The 18,891-nt window shown below is 43.6% G+C and overlaps 1 protein-coding gene across 1 annotated transcript in view; it reads right to left on the bottom strand.

Annotated features, from left to right (window-relative positions):
• Window positions 1-1,514: 1,514 nt before the first annotated feature.
• PINX1 (PIN2 (TERF1) interacting telomerase inhibitor 1) overlaps window positions 1,515-18,891 on the bottom strand; it is a 58,880-nt gene continuing 41,503 nt past the window's right edge. Inside the window, exon 7 of the mRNA XM_042883577.1 lies at window positions 1,515-2,466. Coding sequence (XP_042739511.1) covers window positions 1,858-2,466 — 609 coding nt within the window. The 3' untranslated portion in view covers window positions 1,515-1,857. The remainder of the gene's footprint in view (window positions 2,467-18,891) is intronic.

The following is an 18,891-nucleotide window of genomic DNA, read 5'->3' as shown; positions in this document are numbered from 1 at the left end:
TAGCAACTTTTAAACTTAAAATTCCAAAGAGACCACAAGGTTCAGCTCCTTAGGAGTTAAAAACAGCATTATGGGAAACATGGCGGGGCTCCTACTGACAAAAAAAAAACTCCAACTCATAGTGAGAAAGGAACTAGAAGATCTGCTTTAACACAGAGATGCTTCAATACAATGTGAAACATTATTTTGGTGCTTCTCCCATTGAGAAGATAACTTTTTTTCACGTCCCAAGTGCAGCAATCTGATGGTGTTCATGGGAGCTGTCGTTGAAGGAAGGCAGGGAACAAGCCCAGCACAGCGGCATCGTGCTGGCTAGTATCTGCATAGTGCTGAAAAGCAAATGCCATAAGGGTTAAAAACCAGCACCCTGGCAGGGAGCACAGGGAAAAGCAGCTTGCTCTTCCTGACAGTACTGCACATCTTGCTGCAATGAATGAGAGTGTCCTCGGGGCAAGATAGGTGCACTTGCAAACCAACACAGCTTACAGAGTGAGAAGTCCAGTTCAGCTGCAACTAAAACAACCAAAGCCATGTGGGCCACGTGTTGTGGGCTGCATTTCCCCCGATGGACAATAAAAGCAGCTGAAGGAAATTCTTTTGTATTACATCTGTGTCTTCTCAATGTTTTTCAAACCACATTCAGCTCCTCATTACTGCTTTCCAGGTTTACAATGAGGAACAGGCTCTCATTTGGTTACAAATGTAAACTGCAAGGTTTCAACGCGTAAATGCAATACTACTGCAGATAAAATCTATTTGATCTCCTACCTTCATACAAAACTTTGCTCAGCCAACACATCTTTGAATGGTAGGTGCATCATTGGGAGTACCATGAATGTTGCCAGGGAACCAAAGATTTAGATATGGATCATAAAGGCACAGCTCCTGCAGCTCTGATTCAAAGTTAATATTACTTGACAATAGTTAACTACTGGATAGGGAATGAAGGGAGTTATTTTATTTCATTCTTTAGTACTGACACTTAAGCATAATTCTTTAATTGGACTCAAGTATTTTGGGAAGAAACAACATTCATTTTGTATGTAAACGGAGATCAATGAAAAAATTACACATAACTTTGCAAATATCAGTGAAAAAAATACATCCAGTTTTGCAAAACCGCTTCTGTTCCCAGGAGCTGAGCTTTCAGAAGTGAAAAGGCAGTAGTAGGATGTCAGTCAATGTGAAGCAGCAGGTGGCCATTTACCACTGTCCTAAGTGCAGTGGTTAAAACCAGCCCTGACTTTGCTTACTGTTGCCTGAAATGGAGTCACACCAGCGTGAATCTGGGCTGAAGGAGGTACAGATTCTGCCTGTGTAAAAACATAGCTGCTGCATCACCTCAAAGGTGAACCTTAGGTTTGTCTTTTTTATCAAGTCTTGCTTTGTAGCCAAGAGAGTGGTGAGGTGCTGGAACAGCTGCCCAGAGAGGCTGTGGATGCCCCTGGAGATGATGGAGGCCAGGTTGGATGGGACCCTGGGCAGCCTGGGCTGGTACTAAATGGGGAGGTTGGTGGCCCTGCATGTGGCAGGGGGTTGGAGCTTCATGATCTTCGAGGTTCCTTCCAATCCAAGCCATTCTGTGATCTATGATTTGTAGCCATGCGAGTCTTGGCCCCATACATGGATACATTTAAAATGGCACTGAAGCTCATGTTGGCCTGTCACAGTGTTCTCAGCCCCCTTGTAAGAGCTACATTTAAACACAATCTGTGGTTTTGGTAGGATGAAGAGCTCAGGTGTACTCAGGACTTAATTACAACTTGATGTCTGGCTGGTGCTTACGTAGGCTCCTCATCCAGCATGATAAAGTTCCAGTCACCTCACAGTCTCAGTTTGACTCACAAACAGTTAAACCTACTTGCAGCGCTTCTTTTTCTTTCTCCACATCCCTTCAGTGCACTCCTCTTCCTCCTCTTTTTGCTTTTTGTGCTTCTTCTTATGGCGTTTCTTTTGCATTGCCTCAGAGTCCTCAACGCTGAGATCTTCCCCATCAGATACTCCCATACAAATTTCTCCATCACCCATATTTTCATCACAACTAATGCTTTCCCCATCATGTTGCTCTTTATGTTTCCTTTTCTTTTTCCTCGAGTGACATTCATTTAAAGGAGCATCCAGTTCCTTCCCATTCAAGCTACTTATCTTACACTTTTTCCCTTGTGGCTTCTCACAGTGCTCTGTACTCTCTGCCTCATCTCTCTTCTGCTTCTTCTTTTTCTTCTTGGCTTTAGTTTTCAGTCCTTCTGAAAGCTCCAAGGCGGCTTCTGCTGTGGGGCAGCAACCATCCAAACCATCCAACTTTGTTTCTGCTTCATTCTGGGATCCTTTCAGTTTTGCCATGCGCTTGGCAAAATATTCCTGGACAGTGAGAACACTCTTCACAGTATTGGCACTGTCTGTAGACTCAGAGAGCCAGGAGCCTCTGTGCTTCTCTTCCTGAGACTCAGCATCAGTAGCCTCGTCCTGCAGGGGAACAAGGAGGAGCAGGAGTGAGAAAGAGAAACAAAGTGGCCTTAAACAAAGTTGAAAAATGGGAAGCACTTAAAACCATATGCTGCTTTGAAAATTAATGGCAGCCTTTGGCAGAAGTGAGGCTGTTCAGCCACAAGTTGGACTCGATGATCCTTATGGGTCCCTTCCAACTACTTTATGATTCTCTGCCCATCAGGTAGGGAAGGGGATATGATTTTCTGTTGTTTTTGTTTTCTTACTGTTTACCTACTCCTAAGCAACTCATGCAGGTTACATATAACACTGTCACACACCGTGTGTTACACTCACTTTGTCTCATGTCTCTCCAAGATACAGAATAACATAAAAAATAATGCAGTATGACCAGTTAGCCCGTGGCATAAAGGAAATCCCATGCCCCAGAATACCTCCTAGAGCGAAGTGCAACAACTTATGATGTACAGAGTAATCCAGCACTGATGCACCTCTTCCATCTTATCTGATCTTTAGAAATGTTTGTTTCGTAGCTGGTTTACTGTCACTGTGTCCTAGACGTTGTTATTTAAACATGCTCCATTTGATCATATGTTATCAGATGGCAAAAACAACATCGCAGGTTAGATCTTACAAGGCTTCTGCATACACAAAATAAATAGCTACTGAACTCTAGCTGCAGGTGAGCGGCTATAAAAAGAACCTCGTGCCTTGCAAATAAACATAAAACAAAAAGCAAACTACAGCCATTGAGCTGGATGTTATGTGTGGCACGAGGAGAACTGACTCTGAAAAAGCAACAAACACAACAAGATGAAAAGATGAAATACATAACTTGTTAATTATCTCTGACTTGCAAAACAAACACGCTAAAAAAGCAGATGAAATGCAGACCTGTTGACATGGATCACAGAACCATAGAATGAATCATAGAATCACAGAATGGCCTGGGTTGCAAAGGCCCACAATGCTCATCCAGTTCCAACCCCCTGCTGTGTGCAGGTCACCAACCAGCAGCCCAGGCTGCCCAGAGCCACATCCAGCCTGGCCTTGAATGCCTGCAGGGATGGGGCATCCACAGCCTCCTTGGGCAACCTGTTCCAGTGCCTCACCACCCTCTGGGGGAAAAACTTCCTCCTCATATCCAACCTAAACCTCCCATGTCTCAGTTTAAAACCATTCCCCCTTGTCCTATCACCATCCATCTTCACAAACAGCCGTTCCCTCTCCTGTTTATACGCTCCCTTCAAATACTGGAAGGCCACAATGAGGTCTTCCCAGAGCCTCATCGATACCCAAGCACTCAGAACTGACCCTTTGTGGCATGGCCTTCTTCTCTGCAAAAGCCACAGATCACCTTTAGAAAACCCCACATTTTGCATTGACTGAGATACTACACTGTTTTTTCCATTCATAAATGCACATACAGATGGGAGCACCCATTCTACCCACGCATCCTGTACACGGACTGATATAAAATGCAAGCAAATCAGAGCAGGTGTATTTCACAGTGCATACACCAGTGCACGGGGAGAAGGCCAGCAGCTAACAGGGAGAAATGAAAGCACTTATCACAGCGCTTTATAGCTATCGCATGATGGTGCAGATCTGCCATCTGCTTCTCTTCAGAGCTTCACCTGCAAGCTGACACGCGTTTGGTGAGGGTTTCTAAGTAAGGTTTTTGCAGGTCTGACTCTTTATACATCCATAACCTTTACTCACACGAGCAGGAATGCACAACTCTGTGTCATTAGTGATGCATTACGAGCAGTGATTTCCTCATACGTTGGCTTTCAAGAGAGCTATTCCAGTGGAACGAAAGCAACGCCACACTTGAGATTCCAGTAATGTTTGTGTGGACACTTATGAAAACGATTTACTTTTCTTGCAGGAGTGCCATCAGGTAAGTTTATGAAGAAGTCCACAAAGAGCTGTTTCACATCAAGGAAAAAAGCACACGTAGCTACACACATAAGGTAACTACACACATAAATACAGCGTGCATTCAAAAGGGGAGCTGCAGCAGAAGCTTGACAAGACACAATCCACAGAATCAGTGGACCAGGCTACACTTGTAGTCACTGTCTTATTTAACGATACACATCCCAGCCCCAACGCAGATCAAAAAATAGATGCCCTGCTAAAGCAAAGTGAACCAGGTCACTTTCTTTTCCTTTCCCTTCTACACACAGAAGGATTTTGACATCTTGCACTGCAAAATGACAAAGTCTCCCAGGTTTTCTTCTGCCAGCCAGAACGTTTCTCTCCCCACCCCAAGATGTGAAATGCACTGGCCACCAGAACACCAATTATTCCCTGGCCAACCAGGAAAGGATTTTCTCATTCCCTTGGTGACTTTGAGTCCTGACAACTTAATTACTGTAATTGAAGGCAAATATTACTTGAACTCCACACATTTCTTTTTATAAGATACATTAGGCACATTTAAAAAAAAGAAAAAAAAAGAACAGCATTGCTTTGGTTAAGCTCAGTTCAGTAGGTAGGCATGATCACAGAAAATCAGAACCTTGCTCAGAAACTCCTTTATTGATAAGAATTTTAATAACCACGGGTCACCGAACACAGAACTAACAGGGCATGGAGACAAGCGAGGAGGTGCCAACTCTAGAAAACCTCTCTGTTTAGGAAAAGCTTGTGTAAAGCCATAAATCATCCACAAGGGCTGTTACATGCCAGCAGTGCTCCCCTTCCTGCCCAAGTAGCCATGGGAGCACTGCTGGAACTCTAAACATGGCTCTTCTCCCACCTCTCGATAGAAGAGTTGCAGCTTATGCAATTCCACAAATAAGATGCACTTAAATGAATACTGCATTTCTGCAACCTCCTACAAGGAACTGTACGAGAGAAGAGAGGGAAGATTCCCGCTCCAAAGACTGAAGGACACGTAAAAGGAAAAGAGCAATTCTGCTGTAGCTGCTGGGAGGCTTGCAGGCTTTGGAAGAGCTATCTTTGTGTCCTTCAACTGCCAGCAAAATCAGGCTGAGGAGCTGGGAACAGCAATCTGCAGGGAGTTGGTAGGATGGTCTCAAGCAGCAGCAAAGCACTGCTTAAAACAGTGTTAAGTGTGGAGTGATTAAGAGGAAACAATAGGAAAATTCGAGGAGAGGCTGGGAAGTGCACAGGAAAAGATGAGGGTCAATTATAGCCAGAAGTCCCCAGTAAACATCATCTGTTTATGCAATTGGTTGAACGTATGGAAAATAAAGCACTGTAAGTACTAGCAGGGTTGGTTTTTTTCTGCCTGCTTTCTTCACTTTATACACACAGTGCTGATTTAATCATTAAGCTAGCACACCAAACTTGTGGAGTGAAATCCTGGCTCTCTTGATTCGTGCAGGATCAGGACTGCATGTCCCAGGCACTGTACTCTCAGAGCATCTTTCAGCCATAGCTATTTAGGGAAGGAAAAAATATGGCATGATGGCAAATTATATGCTGAAAAGGATTCACATCACAAGAAGAAAGTTTGGCAGCAATAGAATGGTCTGCAGATACCTCGTGAAATCAGATGAGCTTCAAAGCCAAACATATTTGGAGTTTTGAGATCTTGGGCTGAAGAATTAACACCCCAAAATCCAACAACATAAAAAGCAAACTGGAGCAGAGCAGGGTGCCAGTACACACACACCAGGAGCAGGCTGCAGTGTGGACTGATTCAACAAAACGTTCCTCCTCTTCATACTGCAGGCATTTCTTAGCACTTAAAGCTTAAAATAGGTGAATTGAAAAAAAAATAATCTACTATACAGTCTAAGATCTGCCAGATACGAACTACAATTACTGGAGTCAAGAGATTTCACATGCCTTTGCTTCCTTGTTTGCAAATGAGGGTGCACTACTTCACAAGTCATTTTGTTAGCCCAAATTGACAAAAATGACACAAAAAGGAAAAGTGCAGAAGAGCCAAGAATAAAGGCAGAATACAGCTAAACTGTAATTTCAGTAGATTCTCACTTAAATTACAGAAAATGGGCTAGATGAAGGAAGTAGAAGCTAAAGCTCCAGCCTGAGACGCAAGGCGATCACATGATGATCCATGGCTTTACATTGCCACCCCCATTCCACAGCCTGAGTGAATCACAGTGATTAATTACTTTCTTGTTGAGAAACCATACCAACACGATTAATTTAATCCAGCTCTATTCCTGTTCTTCCAGCTCCTCAGTGCTGGTAGGACCCCCATGCAGCGTGCAGAACTTGACAGGCAACAACAACCCAGGGCATCCCTGTATCTTTCCAACCCAGTCTAGCTGTAACTTTCCAACCCAGTCTAACTGTAATGCAGGGAAGCACGGCAGATTATTAAAAGAGAATCACTCTGCAGTTCTGCAGACATGAAGGATGACAGTCTTGCTTTAAGGAGCTGACAACTTAAAATTAAGTATAAGCACAAACATTTGGATTGGGATCAAACAGGCAAGAGAGCGAACAAAGACTTGCAGCATGATGAGTTTAAGCAGGATTAAAATAAATGCATGCATAAATAAGGCCATGAACCATCAGTTCTGAAGTCGATTCTGGCGTAAGAATGGGTACCCAGGAGGCTCTCACTTTTTCAGTTCACATGATTAAGACTGGTATACTACAGACAGCATCTTAGGAAGAGCCAATGATACCAGGTTTCTAATACAGGAAGAGCCGCTGCCAAGAAAAGGGGAGAATTTCCCCTGTGCTTACGATGGAGAAGACAAGTGACAAGATATAAACCACAGATTTTTGCTAGCAGGATGAAGCTGTCAGTACATACATGAAACCTCAATCACCAGGAGCCTCAACCACCAAAAGCAACTCATAAAACTAGCAGGAAAGCATTAGGTGGAGTTAATCCTAGTTTGGCCCCAAGCTGCTGGACTTGATGCAGCATTTAGACATCACTCTCAGCCACAGGGTTTGGATTTTGGGTGGCGTTGTGTGGAGCTGGGGGTTGGACTCAATGATCCTTGTGGGTCCCTTCCAAATGGGGGTATTCTATGGTTCTACAGAATGGAATATAGGCTATCTGGGCTCTAGAAGCATTTTATAGCCCTCTAATACCATGAGAAAAATAATAATTAAAAATACAACAACAAAGGAGATGCAATTTGATTTCTTGCCATCATACTTCTTATACTGAGTGCCAATAAAGCAAGGTATCTACCTTATGGGAAACAAAATATAAGTCCTACAAGTCTAACAGCTGTCTGGGCCACACAGCATGACAGCACTTCTTCAGTGAACTTCTGTTCAGAAAAACTCTCCTCTTCAGCTCCATTAAAACAAATTCCGTGCTAGAGGACAGGGAAACCAGTGGAGATCTTTCAGTTGGATATTAACTACTGTACTCCACACGAACCATCAATTCTGCCTGTTAATCAGTAAAGACAAGGAGTGAGGTTAGGAAGCAACTAATGGAAAAGAGACAAGGAAAAACCCTTTTAAGAAAACCTGTTTTTTCTGAGGCGTTAGGATCCATGCTTGCTACAACTGCCTGCATCCACAAGGAATGAGCAGGCAGACTGCTCTCACTGCTACTAAGGGTAAGGAATTTTGTAGCACGTGCTCAGAACAATTTTGGGGTTGTTCTTAGAATCACTGGTTGGAAGTGACCTCAAGCCAACGGCCAACACAGAACAAGGCAGCTGTGGCTGCTTCCATCTGAGCTCTGAGAACCTCCAAGGGCAGAGGCTCCTCAATGCTCCCAGGTACCTGCTTTTATCATCACATAGCAGCAATCATTGCAATCTACATAAATCCAGAGGTGCTTGGTGTTCAAGTACACTTGTGCTGCATCTGCTGACTCCATTTTTTATTTCAATATTAAACTCAGTGGTGATGTGTTTCCGTCCTGATGGCATCCAAATTCTCCCAGACCTTCTTGTAATTCTATTTTTGTTGTTCTATTACATGTTTTGCTGCAGGTTCACCCTCTACCTCAGCAACTGGCCAATTTCAGCGTTTGCATTTCTTTGTATAATTCACTATTACTATAATGAAAAGCATTACTATCACTGAAACAGAAAGCTGCTATTTCACTCACTGAACGCCATCTCTTGGCATCCAAAATGCCACTTGCTTGTCATATCAACAATGCACTTCTACTGCCTGTGCAACATACTGGATTCCAGCCTGTTTCCATCACTGAAACAGGAGCCATCCAAGAAGCTGTAACACTCAGCCAGGTTTTGCCTTCAGCCTGAGAACAACAGCGTAACAGGAAGCAACAGGGTTGCAAAAGTGCAAGGGATTAAATTTTGGCCAGGGACTTGATTACAATGATAGCCATGGGGATTCATTCCAGCTGTCATTATCAGATCCTGGTCAGTCGTACAGCACTAGCAGTCACAATGCTGGCAGTTACAACACCTGGACATCCAACGTCAGCTCGAGAGCCCTGACACCGTGTTGTGCAGAGAGCACCCACTTCCTCCTACTGTTCTCACACTTTTCAGGAAAAAAAGCTTTCATTTACGTCTCAGCAAAGAACCACAGTGTGTGAAGTCCATGGGCAGAACACAGCCTGCGATGGGCTTGGAGGTGACACACAAGAAGGGTGGAAGGCAGGCGGGGAAAGAGTTAAAAAGAAGTCAGCACACTGCAGAGCAGAAAAATCCTTTTTGTTTCTTGAAAGAGAGACACTTAGATATCCTTGTGACATCTCATTTCACTCTAGCTACACTGCTGAGGCCAGCAAAACCTCTCTTCCTTTGCATTTCCTTGCAAATTACATCTGTGTGTTAGACTGAATATAAACAAAAGTAAAGGAAGAGATTTCCCTTAGGATCTCTCTGCTGGCACGGTACAGAGATCCAAACACAGTGACTTCATCTTCCCAGAAGCATCTCAATCAATTCTAACTGTTCTGTTCTCACCTTGAACAACAGAGGAAGCTCGGTCCAGCAGAACAAGCACAGCACTGGGAAGGTCACGTTTCCCAAGTTCTCTTCCCAGCTATAAACAGAGCTGGTGCAAAACCACAGACAAGTTATGTGCTACGGCCCAGGCTACCAAAAAAAGGCCAAGTACAGAATCACAGAATCATAGAATGGCCTGGGTTAAAAGGGACCACAATGATCATTTAGTTTCAACCCCCTGCTATGTGCAGGGGTGCCAACCACCAAACCAGGCTGCCTAGAGCCACAGCTTGGCCTTGAATGTCTCCAAACATGCCTTAGCACCTATGTGGAACTTGCAGCAGAGCTACAAGTTTCATTAAGTGTTTATAAAGTGCTCTGAGATCCTTGAAAGAGGCAACCCAGATGCGCAAGGATGTTGCTTTCCCATTTCCCTGTGTTATGCAGCTATGACACTTAGCAGTGAGGAGATACATTGCAATTTTTGTCTGTTCTGCAACATGCCCATATACACTCTCAGATAGAGGATTTTGAAGGAGTGGGCAGGACTGCAATGAAATCAGTGCAGTCTGGTCTTTTTATCCCACAGCCACACTGTAATGTCAATGCCAGTGGCCAGGGCAGCTATTGTAAGTGGCATCCAGAAGATAGCAGCACTGTAAGGAACTCTTAGAAGTAATCAAAGACTTCTTCACACGGTTGTTTTACTACTATCATGTCATTCCCTAGGCACTCTTCATTAGCCTTTTGTAATAAGTGGCACGGGCAGCTGCTTTTAATCCTTTCTAATCAGGTTTCAGAAGACCAAACCCTTTTCAATTACCTAATGAAGGATTCCTTCCTATACCCCACAGATACAGAGTCTGAGTGGAACAGATGGAACTAACAAGTGGGCTTGGCTAGCCACACTGTGAATATAAACAAAGGTACAAGCAAGGAGAACGTAAAATGCAGACTAAGATGCTGAGAGAAAAGATACCATTAAAATCATTGGAAATACCCAGAGAATAAAAGTAGTAAGAGTAAGCACAGTTAGCATCCAGCTTGGCTTCTGCTAAACATATTCTGAAATCTGAAGATGATACCTAAGCAAAACTTCTATTCTCTTTCTAATAACAAACCCAGAAAGGACTGCTTGTGTGTAAGCAGAGTTTTTCCACGAGCCTTCAAAGCAGATAGTTCAAATGGCCATACCTTCAATCCTTTCCCCTTCCCCTTAGAAAATGCTTCTCAAAAGGAACATACGCACTTGAAACTCTTCCGCTCCTTTGCTCTGAGGGGGGCAATATGCTGGAGAGCTGATCCACGTATCAACATCAAGTCAGACCTTCGTGCAAGGGTACAGATATTACAGATATTTCCTGTTTTTCTGCACAAGCAGTGGCAGAGGAGCTGCTGAGAATACCTCCTTGTGTCACTTTTTAGTCACTTGTTTGTTAAGCGTGCCTTCATCGGGACTTGGTTCCTTTCCTTTAAGCAGGTGTGAAGAAGTATTTGCAGCACAGGAAAATGAATCAGAACATTACGATTCAGAGCAGCACAGACCATAAATACCAGCAAAGCCCTCCTGCCTGAAAGCAGGCAGGCTAAAAGACAGATGCAGAAGAAGAATAGAAATATCACGAATAAGAGAGCTGAAATCAGAAATACAATCCCACAGACGTGCATGCATTTTTTTCTTCTCTCCCATCTATTAAGGACTGTAGAAAACAGTGTCTTTGAGGAAAGGGTTTTATTTTTCCAAGGAACATCACTCATGCAGCCCTACAGTTCATACAGATCCTGTTCTTGTTGTCAAGAATGGACTAGATGATCTTATAGGTCATTTCCAACCTTGTGATTCTAGGATTCTATGAATTGTCAGGGTACAGCTCTGCATTCCACCTCCTCTTTCCAAGCCCAGGTTGGATGGGGCCCTGGGCAACCTGGTCTAAGTTGGAGGTTAGTGGCCATGCCTGCAGCAGGGGGTTGGAACTTGATGATCCTTGGGATCCCTTCCAGCCCAAGCCATTCTACGATTCTATGATCTTCTGCAAATAAGCTCTATTCAACCTCCTTGTAGTCTTCTCCCATACATTTTTGCATTTTTCTTCATTGCTGCCTTCAGTTTTGGCTCTTTCTTACACAAAAATTCCTACCAGTCAGCTCCTCAGATCAATTCAAATTAGCACCCATGCTTTCCCCCCACAGACCCAACTCTCCCACAGCAAGCTTCACAGTGGTACTGTGTTTTAAACACAGACCTAAGGGCTTAACTATCCATATTGCCTGTGTGTCCTACCTTACCCTTTTACTTTCTGGTATGTGTAACATCCTGCCCCTGTTCTGTCCATCATTTCATTGGAAGTTCCCTGGGGAAGCAATTAGCCCACATGTGAGCACTATATAACATAATTAACAAATAATAACTACTGAGAAATGTAGGCCAAAAAAGCAAAGTTATCAGAGCAACATTTCTGCAGAGACTTGTATTGTTCTGTACTCACTTGCAACACTAGCTTCCAAGGTCCTGGAGGCACGTATTATACCCCAAAGCAGCATAAAAGCAAAGGTGAAGAGTGTGCTTTAAAGAAGACATAAGATGTTCTGACTTTATTTGGATTTACAGGCTTTGCTATTTTTTCCACATTCATTAATGTTACCAGTAGTAAGTATTTACACAGCAGCCTACAGTTAATAAGCTTCAGAATTCGAGGTGAAAAGCTTATAATTTGGATCTAAATTAACTTTGGCAACAAGAGTATCAAAGGAAGGAAAGACAGGATGACTGTAACCATGAGCAAGATGCAACACAAACTTCAGATGTGACATCACTTACTGTGGAAAAACAGCTTGAGGAGACAAGGACACAACCTTTGCTCCTGGGTGTTCCTTCCCACAGCAGCTAGAAGGGACTGGCACTGATCATTGCTGTCCTAACAAGGGAAGCTTTATGTTTCAGCAAGAAACATAAATAAATATAAATAATCCCAGTCCTGAGGTATACCAGGACTGCACCTGAGGTATCACAGGATGGGTATTGCACACTTGCTAGAAGTTGTAAAGAGCATTGCTTATCTCTTCAGTGCAATCTCTGTCCCCTTGTACTGAAAAAGAAGTCCGGCTATTAGTTGCCAAAACCAATAGATGTGGGTTTCTTATAAACCTGAAAGAAGGAAGCAAAAAAAAAAAAAAATAAAATAAAAAAAATAAAAAAGATGAACAAAAGGAAAAAGAAAAGGAAGAGTCAGTTTGGCTTTGTTATTGGGAAGAATAAAGGCAGCTCTTGAGATGTACAGAGGAAGAACAGCCTTCAGGAAAGAGGATGAATAAATCTCCTCACATCTCCTTTTAGACTACATCAGTAACGGTGACCATACTCTGAAATGCTGCTTTTAGTTCCAGCAATAGCTGACCTTGTCTTGAAATACTACATCAAGATGGTCCCTCTGGGGAACATGACAGTAAACAGCCAGATTATTTCAGCCACAAAGCAGGTGGAAAGCTTGCCAAGAAGCAGTTGATGCTACTTCATGGGTAATCCATGGAAACTACAAGCGCCAGCATGCAGCCTCGTAGCTGGAGCAAGACAGAGCATGTCTGCTGTGACCTGTACCAAAGACGGGGGATTTTCATGGTGAGTTTGTGAAATGTGAAGACTTTAGACCCCATCGACCTACAGAACAACTCATCTATTTTAACCTATGTAGGCAAGCAATTAAAGGAGAGAATAGCTTAGATCAGCACATACAGTGTCCACACTACCAAGGCCTCCTTCAATGCCAAAGAAAATCCTAGCCATCTAAGAAGCCAAGTCCTGTGCTTCGATACGGACACACAACCATATGATGTAGAGATGGCTTGTACTCTCATGGATGACTTTATCTCAGCTTCACTGCAGCAAGAGCTCATGGGCCCTACAGCTCTATCTCCCAACTATTTGAGGTGCAAGCATTTAGTTTATTTTTATTTCACATCTGTACCTATCCAGACTGCTCTTGGGCTTACATCACCTTCCTCCTCTGGGAGTGAAGAGCCTCACTCTCCATCTTCAAATTCCTCATCAGGCTTCACTTCCTTTGGCTCGCTTTCCATGGCTGACCTTTGCTCTTCTGCTTTGCTTTTCCTGCTTGCCTCCCACTTCTGCACCTTGCAAGCTACAGCCTTTATTTCACACCCTTCTTTGCTCTTCCTCCTTACCTTCCATCTATTTTGGTGATTACTTATAAAACTCACTCAGGTCAAAACTATATACACACATCTTTCATTACGCTAAGGATTAACTTCATAGTGCTGCATAAAGATTTAGCAGTAATGTTAAAAATGACAATGAGAAAATCCCTGCTCCTGTAATTCCAAATAGATTTCCTAGGATTTTCTTATTAATGCTTCATGTAATGCCCGAAGGGAAGCAGAGTGCTCTGTGGTTGCCCAGTGAACCACACAAAACACAAAACCTGTGCCTCAAGGGACTTGCAGGGTAAAGCCATGAGTGGGTACAAAACAATACAAATAATTAACAGGCAGGCAGTCCCGCAGGGAGTGTGTGTGCTCCAAGCTGGAACGTCTCCTGGCATAGGAGCTTTGAAAAAGGAGTGGGAATGGGATGCTTAGCACAGCTTAATACAAAACCGCTCCAGGAACAAGCAGCAAAATGAAGAGAAGATTTGGGAGGAAATGCCAGATTAAAGGAAAGATCCAATTGTTCCCAGTGTCTCATTTGTTCCTGATGTTCTGCTGTCTACTAATAAGAGGAGATGCAAAGGCAAAAAGTGCTGTCTCCAGCCCCTCAGCCACATCCCACAGAGCTGTTAAGAGTGATGTGATGTTGGTCAGGATCTCAAATTCTGGTTGGAAGACTTGAAGTACTTCACCTGGATGTCCTGAGCATGCTGAAGCAGATGGAAACCAGACAGCCCTAAAATTCTCACTTCCTTATGCCGAGAACTGAAAAAATGTAGAAAAAGGAGGAAAAAAGATTCCTGCCCAACAGACCTGAGCAGCCTAGCATTTAGCAAGTGCTGAAGCTTTCAGAGATTTAATTTCCCTAGTTAGACTCTGTAACAATCCACCCTTAAAAGCTACTTTCTGCTTGGGATTTACTTCCTTTCAGTCAATCATCCTACCACTAGCTCTCCTCTCATTACGAGAGCCCTCTGTAATCCCTTCTGCTACCTGCAGAAGCTGGGTGGTCCCCCTATCCAGAGCTCCACCAAGTCAGCCAGCCTCAAAGCTCAGCAGTGACTCAGCAATGCCAGCTCAGTTTTATTCCTTCCCTTCATTACCCCACACTTAATGCCCTAAGAAAAGCTGCGGGAGGAGCCAAGAGTTTTTAAAGAAGTCATTCCAAGCACAGACAGAGGTCACAGCTACCCCAAGATCCGAGCTATGTGTTTCACTTTAAAGAGTATTCTGGTAGGAGCTCTGAGCAAAGCAACGAGGCTTTCTGTGGCTTTGCAACTTGTGGCTGGATGACCCCATATCTACTGAAGTGCAAGTCCTGATTGAAGCTGTTCCTGTGGTTACGACATTCGTAACGGCTTCCCTCTGCGTGGATTCTCTGATGTCTAATAATACAGTCGAGCCCAGCTGGGAAAACAATCTGTCTTTCCTCTTTATGTGACCATTTATTTTCACAAGGAGTAGGAATGTAGCATTTGTAAGGCTGCTGTCTCCCTTCTGTAACATGGCTGAATCTGTGGGAGGAGGGAACAGATGAACTGAATAATCATATATGTTTAATTTTCCTGGAAATCAGGCTAAAAATGAGGTAGCAATGCAGGTAGTTGACATGGTAGCAAAAGGGTGAAAGATAACCTAACATGAGCTAACATAAAAATTAGAAGTCAGTACATATTTCAGCAGTCCATCCAGCCTGCTAATGCCACTGATAGTTCTGTGCACTGAAAGCCTACAGCAATGAACTAAAATGTGCCAGCACTGCTTACCCTTAGTGCACGTGCACACCATCCTTCAGCTGGTTTCTCAGGCATACCCCATCTTCATGAGAATGTGGTTTGTGCTAACAGGTAGGTTTGGATTTGACATGGAAGTGAGGCTCAAGGAGAAACAAGAAAACAGTAACAGCAGCATAAAGCATCACTGATAACAATTTAAACAAACTGGCTCATTTTGTGCAGGAGAAGATGAAAAGTCTGTTCTACCACCTCTGCTGCAGAGCAAATCACCTCTGGAAAGGAGGCAGTAATACACAGATCAAAGTGGTGAGGGTAAAACACAGATGGCAACCATCAACGTGGCCATTTTAGCAGCAGTCAACACCTCTGGAATGAAAAAAAAAAATCCACACAAATTGGCAGGTACTAAGAAGCCAACACATCCCTAAAAAGGAGCAATTGTTCAACTACATTGCAGATGTAGGCACTATCATCCATGTTGCAACCTGTTATCGACCGCAGTATGTTGAAGGGATTAAAAGCCAACGACGCACCACTGTTCCTCTTACAATCCTGTGTCAGGCCAGGGTCTTCCAATTTTTCAGCTTTAATATCCATACAGTTGCAACACCAGACCAACTGTGTTTGCTCCTAATGAAAGCGGTGATTCACTTCCCTTCCAGGAGCTGCACCGTCAAATGTTGATTAGAGTGCAAACTGCCCCCAAAACTTAAAACAGAGGGAAAAAGAAAACAAAGTGAGGTGTAAAAGAAGATGGGAGTCGAGGGGAAAATCAAAGCTGAGAATTCACTAGGAGGTAGAGATTTTATCAAAGCGATTGGTTCATTAGGCAGAAAATTTGACTGTCCATTAACACTGTACAGTCGTGTTTTTCGTTAGTGAGTTCTTCAGGGCAGACATCTTTGTCTTTATACTTATAAAATCCCAATTAATATCTTGGGCAGACTACAAACAAATCAACATTAAAACAGAGCAGTGAAAGAGAACCATTTGTATATCCTGTTATGCCTGGAGTCAGTAGGACAGATTCAACTCTCTGGAGAGAGACCATATTCTCTTCTCTTTAATAGCCTCGCCCATGTGTTCTGCTCATCTATAGCAGTTAAAAAATACAAACCTTGATTTATATGCTTGCTGAGGTTCAGGAGGAGTTCACCATAGGATGCTGCTCTGGGAATTCTTGTTACACTTCTTGTGTCTGTGTATTCAAGCTAGCTTTAAAGAACAACTTCAGGAGCAGAGCCCTCTGCAGCAAAGCCCACTCAACACACTGTTAAACACTGCACATCCAGCCCCATCGTATCCCTACTTCAGCAATGTGAAAGCAAGGCTGTCTATTCTCTGATAGTTATGGGCATGTATGGGAGATGAAAGACCACTGGAATGGTATTATAAGTGGTGGAGGGAGCCTAGTCTTACTTGGTCTTGTCTGTACTGTAGGAATGGAAAGGGTTCCTCTCCAAAAATGCACAAAGAGGATGTACTGGAAACAAATAGCTTGTTCAAGTCAAAGCAGAGCTTTGGATAGAATTTATTGATGTGGGTGACTTGTCACCAGGACCCAGGAGGGAAAAGGAGGAACGAGTTATATCAGCACAGGCATACCCAATAACTCAACAGAAATTTATAACTCAAAGCCACAGCAAGCTTCCTTTCTAGCCGCCTCTACTCAATACAGCATCATCCCCCACCCTGCACACACACACACTTTCTAAACTGGAAAAGCCATTTAATACTGCTTTAGCTGCCTAAAATATATTCAGAGGAAAGGCCAGACACAGCAAAATACTGCTGGTTTTGGGTCATGGCAATGGTTAAGATGCCATGCCATGGATTCAGAGTCTGAGCTTTCCTCTGGTTCACACTAAGGGCTGGCCACATCGAAGTTGCCCTAAGAAAGCTAGCAATTTAGGCTCATGATTGAAAAAAGCTGCAAATATGCCAGCCACATCTCTCTGTTTGGTATGCCAGAAGCTATTAAACACTAACCAAGACTACAAGTAAGAATGTACGACTTAGGGTTTATGATTCCCAGAGAAGCCTTAATGTCAAAGGTTGGAAGAAAAGAGCAACGTTACCTCTGCGTTTTGCTCCCCTTGGTATAATAATGATCTTAAATAGTAGCAACAAAGATGCAGTTTAAGAGTTGGAAAAGTCTTCCCATGTTTGGTTGAGCACATAAATTGTGCAGTTTGTGGAGTTCTCGTAAGACAGGCTTTCTTATACATCATTGCTTTCTTATACACATCTCTCCAGAATGATACAGAGCTGATCCCACCTACAGAAAAAGGGATTTGATGGGTCCCTTCACACTTACCTCCTATAGAAGGAAACCTAATGCAGAGAAACACAGAAGAGAAGGATTAATAGCTACATCCTTCAAATGAATAGCAGTTCCAGATCAACTTGAAGGGGGAATGGTTTTAAACTGAGACAGGGAAGGTTTATGTTGGATCTGAGGAGGAAGTTTTTCACCCAGAGGATGGTGAGGCACTGGCACAGGTTGCCCAAGAAGGCTGTGGATGCCCCATCCCTGCAGGCATTCAAGGCCAGGCTGGATGTGGCTCTGGGCAGCCTGGGCTGCTGGCTGGTGACCTGCACACAGCAGGGGGTTGGAACTGATGAGCGTTGTGGTCCTTTTCAACCCAGGCCATTCTAGGCTTCTCTGAACTTGTATCTTCTCCTTAGAAGATGTTGATTCCAACAAATTGGAAACAGAACAGGGTGAGATTCAGAGATCTCATGAAAGAGTTAAACATCCAAGCAGGTAATATCTGAATTTTGAAAGAATTTGGCCACCACAGCTACTTCCCCGCAACAGTTACAAGAAGCTGCTGCCAAGGTTAACATCAGAAGGCAGATACTGACAGGCTTTTTTTTGCCCAGTCAGATGCTGGTATTGACACTCATTCAGACAAGCCAGTACAAACACGCAGAAAAGGACATTTTCTATAGCAACAGCTTCTCAGGTAACTAAGGAATTTACCAACAGTCATGAAATCTCTGGCAAGCGAGTAGAAGATGGTGGGGATAGCTTCCCAAATGTCCCGGGGCACGGAAAAGCTGATGTGCCTCACGTAACAACAGCTCCTACCACACTGTTTCAACCTGGGCACTTGGAGATGAGTGACAGCCTCCCCACGCTGTGCATCAGAACTGGGTAACTGTGGCCAAGTGATGTGGAGGAAGGGTGATAAACTGCAGCTGCAGGTCAGGCTCCTGAGAAAAGGACAGTTTTGTTGAACCAACAGCTCCTTGACTTTCATTTAGGCTAGAAAACCAATGGGAAGTTTCTTTACCCAATGGTTCTTGACTGGTTTAATGGACACGGTGGAGATGCGTTGATGGTTGGACAGGATGATCTGAGTGGTCTTTCCCAACCTTAATGGTTCTGTGTTGCGAATGAGGGAAACTTTCTCAGGAGTGCAAGAAGGAAGAGTGGTTAGAACCATGGCCCAAATTTCTGCCTCTGTATTTTCTGCCCCAGTTCCCTGCACATCACCTAACCAGACACAGTGAGGTTCTGCTAATGCAGAAGGTAAGACTGATTCACAGAGAGGAAGCTGATCTCATTTTGCAAAGTCTAGGGGAAGGGTGAGCTGTGCAGAAGGTGTGGGATGCTCCCTGCAGCCTGAGCACTGGGTGTGGAGATACCGAATCAAAACTATCACGATTTGCACCTTTGGTCCATCACT

This window comes from Lagopus leucura, unplaced genomic scaffold (genome assembly GCF_019238085.1).
Source record: "Lagopus leucura isolate 7727_CA_CO unplaced genomic scaffold, USGS_WTPT01 Super-Scaffold_100038, whole genome shotgun sequence".
Taxonomy (NCBI): Eukaryota; Metazoa; Chordata; class Aves; order Galliformes; family Phasianidae; genus Lagopus; species Lagopus leucura.
Note: the sequence above shows the minus strand (reverse complement) of the source record. Positions and strands in the feature narration are given on the sequence as shown.